At 38.7% G+C, this 7,940-nt stretch overlaps 2 protein-coding genes across 2 annotated transcripts in view; one reads left to right on the top strand and one right to left on the bottom strand.

Annotated features, from left to right (window-relative positions):
- Positions 1–44: 44 nt before the first annotated feature.
- On the bottom strand, positions 45–7,219 carry LOC106871854 (replication factor C subunit 5). Its single transcript, XM_014918581.2, has 9 exons — positions 7,010–7,219; positions 5,076–5,140; positions 4,197–4,333; positions 3,908–3,987; positions 3,189–3,262; positions 2,272–2,431; positions 1,234–1,315; positions 657–786; positions 45–238 (listed from the first exon to the last, which is right to left on the bottom strand). The coding sequence occupies exons 1-9, from the start codon at positions 7,045–7,047 to the stop codon at positions 75–77; spliced, it is 930 nt and encodes a 309-aa protein (XP_014774067.2). The 5' UTR covers positions 7,048–7,219; the 3' UTR covers positions 45–74.
- A 169-nt stretch (positions 7,220–7,388) lies between these two features.
- LOC106871843 (kinase suppressor of Ras 1-like) overlaps positions 7,389–7,940 on the top strand; it is a 56,176-nt gene continuing 55,624 nt past the window's right edge. The window contains 1 exon segment of the mRNA XM_052976936.1: positions 7,389–7,550. Within this exon segment, the coding sequence (XP_052832896.1) occupies positions 7,389–7,550 (162 nt within the window).

Here is a 7,940-nt window from a genome sequence, read left to right as displayed (position 1 = left end):
AATAATGATGTTATTTGCAGAAGATGTGCTGCTATTTCTAGCAAGCCAAATATCTAAAGATGCAGTCAGCTTTGTTAATTGAAAAAAAAAAAATTCAATGACAAAAATGAGGAAAATATCAAATAATAATAATAATGAAAGAAAATGAAATAATTCTTACTTCGATGTACGTAAACGTGAACTTCGGTGAGAATGTCTTGGAGAGCCAAACCTTTGGCAACCTTCAACTGGAGAATATCTACAGCAATGTCAAGGAAAATTAGGTAATAATTAGAGAAAACTCATTAATTATTATCTTTCATTGTTCACTTGTTTCAGTCATTGGACTGTGGCCATGCTGGGGCATCACCTTGAAGGGTTTTATTCAATCAAAATCGCACCTCCAAACCCACTGTCTATTTTTAGGTACTTACCAGCCAGCTAAGCCATCACAGTCCAATGATGGCTTAGCTAGCTGAAACTTTGAAGTCACTGGCGATAATATTCTTGTAAGAGAATAATAAACTTGGACACTACAAAACTAGGGAGTAGCACTAATGTAAAATTATATAACTCAACCTAAAAACAATGTGTGTGTATCATCATCATCATTTAACATCTGTTGTCCATGCACATACACACACACATGCACTTTTACACATACCAAACAAGGATACTTTTATAAGCTTCTGTGAAACTGGAGTTTAACAGCCACTGGACAATATTTTCAATGTCTTTACGGAGAGGATGTCCAACACATAAATAAACGTTATCTTCTGTCACTTTATCAAAAGCCATTGAAGCACTCTGAAAAAGAGATAATTAATAATAACAATAATAATAATAGTAATCGATTCTACTATAGGCACAAGATCTGAAATTTTGGGGGGCTGGGACTAGTCGATGTCATTGACCCCAGTGAGTAACTGGTACTTATTTAATTGACCTCAAAAGGATGAAAGGCAAAGTTGACCCCGGCAGAATCTGAACTCAGAATGCAGCAACAGGTGAAATACCGCTAAGCATTTTGTCCTGGTGTGCTTATGAAATAAGTTTAGTGGATGGAAAGAGAAATACGATAAAAAAAAAAAGGGGTTAACTTTATTGCCACCTTTTGTAAACATTTGTGAGGAGGGGTACAAGACGGATCCCAGTAAAGTTTGGAGTAAATTTACCAAAGCTGCCAATGAAGGGATTTTATGTACAAGTTGCCATGCTGGAGCACAATCAGCTTGTTGAGACATTACCACTTACCTGAAGCATATTGAGAGAACGCCTCATATCACCACATGCCAAAGTAACAATAGCTTTCATGCCATCCTGGGTCACATTCACCCTACAAACACAAAATAACAATTGCAGTTATGTTAACAACTAGAAAAATATTTGTGGCTTTTTTTGTTGTTTTTTTTTTTTGATGGCAGGGGAAGTGGAGTGGCTGAGTGCTTGGTTCAAGTCCTACTTGTCTATGAGTGTGTGTGTGTGTGTGTGTGAATAGCTATATGGGGAAAGGCGTGGTAGCTATAAGACCTATAAATATAACAGCTAACATTCAAGGTGTTGCTTTACTTAACTTCCACTATGACTCAACCAGAAGCTAAGTACCAACAAGGAAGGCTCTACATGATCCTTCAATCCATTAGAAATAGCAACCAAATCTCCCTAACACCATATTCTACTGGCTTAAAAAAGGAAGGACACACTGGATAATGTAGCCCTAGAAAGCGCAGGGTTTAGGTTGAGTTCAATTTCCAGTGACACATTACCTCCTTGAGCAAGACACTTTATTCCACATTGCTCCAGTCCACTCAGCTGGCAAAAATGAGTTGCACCTGTAATTCAAAGGTGCCAGTTTTGTCACACTTTGTCATGCTGAATATCCCTGAAGACTACATTAAGGGTACATGTGTAATGTGGAGCACTCAGCCACTTACATGTTAATTTCACAAGCAGACTGTTCCATTGATCGGATCAACTGGAATCCTCGTCGTTGAGCCAGTGGGAAACAGAATAAAGAGGAAGACAGAAATAAGAGTGGGGTGGGAGTGTCACAGCCTGAACACCTTTCATTGCAGATCTACTTAAGGTTACAGCTGTTCCCTACCTGGGACCGCTGTGATAACTGTGTGAGTCTGGAAGGGGAATATGTTGAATGAAATCATAATTAACTGACCCTCATCCTGTGTCTTCTTTTACCTAAAGCCAGGAACCTTTCAAGCAACTCACAAAATGGTAAAGAAAGCAAAACAAGACACAAAGATATATGACTAAGAATGCCATGTTGGTTTTTACCCTTCTTGTTTAATGACGTATTCTAAACGTGGCATCATTTGGTCTGTGGAAAGAGGAGCAAACCGAAAGCGTGTGCAACGTGACTGCAATGCTGGAATAATCTTGGATAGGTAGTTACATATGATGCAAAATCTGGTGTTCTCTGTGAATTTCTCGATAACTAAAGGGAGAAAAATAGAAGGAAACGAATTCAAAGTTTAATGGATTTTAGTGAGTAAAGAAGAATTAAAAGATGGAAACGGTGAGACAGAGAAGGGTCAAGGAAATCTAAGAACAATACATCACAGAATGAATTCAAACTGGCAACTCTCCTTCCATCTCTCTCTCTCTCTTCGTTAATGGCTATGGTTGTATGCAAGTACATATATTCTTATATTAGTTTCAGTCATTAGACTGTGGCCATGCTGGAGCACTGCCTTGAAGAATTTTAGTCGAATGAATCAACCCCAGTGCATTTTTTTTTTAAAGCCTGGTAGTTACACAACCAGTTTCTTTTGCCAAACTGCTAAGTTACATGGACAGAAACACACTGGTTGTCAAGCGGTAGAGGGAGAACAAACACAGACACACACATATATATATATATATACAACAGGCTTCTTTCAGTTTCTGCCTACCAAATCCACTCACAAGGTTTTGGTTGGCCCAAGGCTATAGAAGACACCTGCCCAAGGTGTAACGCTGTGGGACTGAACCCAGAACCTTGTGGTTAGGAAGCAAGCTTCTTACCACATAGCCACACCTGCACCCATATTGTATGTATGTATTATATATAAATATATATGTATGTATCTGTGTCTCTATCTATATACATACATATGTCATCATCGTTTTTATTTCCACTTTCCATGCTGGAAAAGAGCTTTTGAGGAAAGCACCCAGCAGGGTGGACTGTTAGTAAATATTTGCTAATTTACCTCTTCTAAGTGCGTTCTGAGCATCTCGTGTCATGGCATCTGCTTCATCTAAAATGACCAACTTAAAGCCTGACCTGTAACAGAAATAAAACAAATTCTTTTTTCAATCAGTGTAAATATGTTTGGAATACATTTTTATTAAATTTTTTTTTTTTTTTTTAGTTTCTTCCTCAAGTCATACCGACTCATAAGCGCTGGTTTCCTGGTTTCCATGGAGTATAAATTCCTCACTTGAACAGGACGCCAGTGTGTCACAGGATTACTCATCTTTGCCAGCTAAGTGAACTGCAGAAACATGAAATGAAGTGTTTTGCTCAAGAACACAATGCAGTGCCCAATCCAGATACAGACATGTGTGCACACATACATGATGGGTTTCTTTCAGTTTCTGTCTACCAAATCCACTCACAAGGCTTTGGTCAGTTCAAGGCTATAGTAGAAGCCATTTGCCCAAGGTTCCATGCAGTGGGACTGAACCCAGAACTAAGTAGTTGAGAAGCAAGCTTCTTACAACACATCCACACCTCTACCTATATGACAATTTGAAGTGGGACATAAGATAGTTGTGGTCAATGAAGAAAGTAGACGTGATACCAATAGTAATTGGTGTACTTGGAAATATCATCACTCAACTATCAACATGGCTGAAAAACAACAACCACCACCACCATCAACAACAACTACAACAACAACAAACCACCACAAAAGAAGTAACATACTTGAAAATTGTTCTTGTACTGGCAAAACTTAGAATATTTTCTCGCACAATTCCGATACCACGGTCATCAGAGGCATTCAACTGCAAATACAACAAAACATACAATAGTCACCAGCTGGGGCCACAAACGGGAACAGAACACAACAATTCAAATTACTTAAAGCTGATTGGAAAATAAAGAGGTAAAGAAGTTGTTTAAGATCCAGCACCTAAAATGAAATTCAAAACTCTTGAGGAATTGTTTATATTAATATGTGAAGGCTTGTGGCCTAGTGAAATATATGACTTGCCTCAAGGACCATTGAATTGAACTCCTTAGGGGAATAAATCTGTTTGGCAACTGCAAGGATAGTGCTGGTTTTTCCTGTACCAGGAGGACCATAAAAAAGTAAATGAGGTAGACGATCTTCATTGACAAATTTCTTGACTGAAAAAAAAAAAAAATTAATAATAAAAAAAAGGAAGCCAAATTAAATGTTTTTTGTTTTTTAATCAAACGATAATACATTGCTAACGAACTGCTATAATCAAATAAATAAATAACATAAGCCGATGTGCTGCGACAACTAAAAACAATAGTCTTTAGTATTGCACATTCTGCAGGTTAAAATATTTGGGTTGTCTCCCTTGCTTTTCTTGCCCCTTATTATGCTAAAGACATTCAGCGGCACCTGTGCAGCCTTCTGATAGACTCTTAGATACATTTCTGGCTCTTTATTTTTCCTTAATAGGAGACACCAAATAGAGATAACCCTGAGCTGGTTGGAAAGCTGTAGCTTTATAATGGAACAGTCGCAGATTGCCTGGTCAGAACAAATACATTAGTGGCTGTCTTTAGAAGTTAAAATAGGTCACAAACATATTTGGACTAACCTAGAGTTTGTTTATTTCTCATCACTGCAACTACTACTACTACTACTACTACATACAAGGTGTGACCAAAATGTATCTGGACAAAAATGTGACAGGCTTCTTTCAGTTTCCATCAACCAAATCCACAGATAAGGATTTGGTCAGCCTCAAACAACAGAAGACATGTGACCAATGTGTTAAGCAAAGGATTTGAACCCAAAACCACTTGGACATTATTTTCCAAAACCAGTTGAAAGAAGAGCAGTGTATTTCGACAGAAAAATGGTAAGACAAGGGTTAAGGAAAGCAGCACTTACTTGTATTAATAATGTCATTATGAGAAATCAATTCCTCAAGGTTTTGGGGGCGGTATTTTTCAATCCTGAAGAAAGAAAGAAAGAAAGAAAGAAAATACATCAATAAACCAATGAAAGGTTTCCAAACATTTCTCCCACTTTGTGTGTGTATGTGTGTGTGTGTGCATGTGTGTACATAAGAGGGGTGCGTATGAGAGGGGTTGTAAGAGTAAGAGAGAGAGCACATGTATGGATATGTGTGTGTGTGTGTGAGTGAGTGTGTGCATGAGAGTGAGTGAGAGTGTGAGTGCAAACATACTCTTTTACTTGTTTCAGTCATTTGACTGTGGCCATGCTGGAGCACCGCCTTTAGTTGAGCAAATCGACCCCAGGACTTATTCTTTGGAAGCCTAGTACTTATTTTATCGGTCGCTTTTGCCAAACCGCTAAGTTACCTAGCAAAAATAAGTCACAACAGGCCTGATGAACTGGCAATGGATGGTGGATCTGGCCACAGCACAATCAGAAAGGAACTCTTGAATTGATGAGTCATAGACCTACCTAGGTGTTCGGTTTTATCTTTTAACTTTCTAGCTACTCGCCAGCGACCTACATACTGTTATCCCTAACAAAGCCCACCCCTATTGCAGATGGTATCACTCTGTTCCTGCTCAATCTTCCACAACCAAGCAAGCATTGTCCAAATACAACTTAAACCCTTTCCAACCTGCACTGACGTCACGAACAGCCCTCAAAATGTGGAGATCATGTCAGCGTTCACAATATCAGAACCCATCCACGACCCTTCAATAATATGCAGCTAGAACCCTGCAAGGTTACCATCACTGAGGACCTCTTCCCTGGTGATTGCATATCTTCATAATAGGACAAAGACTGACCTCCCTCTTCAAGGTCAGAAACAATTAACTTTCAGCCCAAACCTTCTACAAAGCTCAAATAGAACTTTACCATTGGTGACAGCTCACACAACTGGGGCGATGCTGCTACTGACATATGCACTCAAATTCCAGACTACAAGAAAAAGGGGTCACCCGACTAATTGGTATGAAGTTGCTTCTCAACAGACGTGTTCTATCCACTCTGTTGTTTTTCACCGCTATTACATTAGCCATGGCACCCCGAAGCTACCTAGTTTTGTTACCTTCACTCAGGTACTTCGGACTCATACCCTTCCTTTCTCCCCTCATCATCCAAACTGGGTCCACCACAACCTCTCAACACTAACAACTTCGCCCACGCCTTACTTCCCAGGGTCGCCATCTGGAAGTCTTAATCTGCAGCGATCGTCAATTTGCATCTATTCAAAATTAACATTAACCGTGTGGGTTTCCTCCAGTTGTGGAGGGCCAACAAAAATAATGAACAAACTCCTTCTTGCAGATCAAACAAGTAAAATAAATAAATAACAGCTTGGTACCCATTCTAACTCGATACCTATAGCTACACTTAACGAAAATGTGAAAACTTGGTCTGCAATACCAGATACCACATTCTTGGGTCAAATTGATGGTTAAAATACACGGGCACTCGAGTATACGTAGTTCCAATTTCTATAAATATTGGTTTATTTTGTTGGAATATAAGGTTATTTCTTCTTTTAGTGGACGACTACATGCATAATAGTATATACGTAGCCAAAACTAATAAATCGCCAAAATGACTGATACGAGAATTGAAAACGATAAACGTTATAAAATAAACTGATAGTTTCGCTCTGTCGTTTTGCCAATTAAACTTCAATAAATTTATAATCCTAATCATCCCATAGAAGTGTTTTAACAAGGTTCAGGTAAATAAAATATGATGTTAACATTAGAAATATGGAATAGTTGACGATCACATGCTAATGTTTTCAAATTAGAAACCTCGCAACATTGGATATATATAAACATAATTTACACATTATAAGTAAGACACGAGGGAAATATATTTACCATGGAAGGTTTGATTTTTCCTTGTTGCCTCCGTCCATGTTATATTTAAAAAAATATAGTTACGGATCGACTAAATAAGGATGCAAAAGAGAGGAGACAGACGTAAATATACAAGGTGCTTGGTGTTGAAGCTGTGATCACGATTTTCCCGGTAAAACTTTGGTAAGTCTCGTTTAAGTGGCGCAACACGTTCTCGCGAGAAGTGACAATTTCAACATGGCGTATTTGATCTGTGCAGAGTTTTTGTCAGCCTGCACTCGGTGTTAATCACTTGTTTTTACGGGCTTTCCGCCGACCAACATGACTTCTTTCACAACAGTGAACTGAGATTATCCCTCAGAGAATACTGCTATGGCATGTTGAAGCTTAGAGATCGAAAATGTCTTGCGAATCAGGGCAGGAGTGGTCTGTTGAACACGCCATCCAGACCTGCAGCACAGTTCAGAGTATGATAGACTTCACAGCCAAACATTTGTACGGCCTTCGCACCCAGTGTGCCCCCAATGAACAAATTACTCAAAAGGAAATACGTGATACTGAGGTAAGCAAAAAGAATATATATAACAATCCCTTAACCCCAATAACAACCAGTGAAACGGTTGCATTATTTCTCAATGCCTTCCCTTGTCGCACACACACTGCGATGATGTTTTCCCCCCAATCTGTGTGTTCTAGTAGTAAGCTTACTACTTGTCGTCGTCGTCGTCTTATTGCATCCAGCGATCTACCACCATCCCACCCGTTCACTCTATATGCACTGTACTGCACAATTTTACGGCCTGCTGATGCTTTTGTAGATGGAGATAGATATATCTACTGCACGGTTTGCAGATTAATATAATCCCAAAATCTTGTGGACAGCATACTTTTCACATGCACACATTTCTATATAATATATATATATATATATATATATATATATATATATATA

The sequence above is a fragment of the Octopus bimaculoides genome, chromosome 26 (assembly GCF_001194135.2).
Source record: "Octopus bimaculoides isolate UCB-OBI-ISO-001 chromosome 26, ASM119413v2, whole genome shotgun sequence".
Taxonomy (NCBI): domain Eukaryota; kingdom Metazoa; phylum Mollusca; class Cephalopoda; order Octopoda; family Octopodidae; genus Octopus; species Octopus bimaculoides.
Note: the sequence above shows the minus strand (reverse complement) of the source record. Positions and strands in the feature narration are given on the sequence as shown.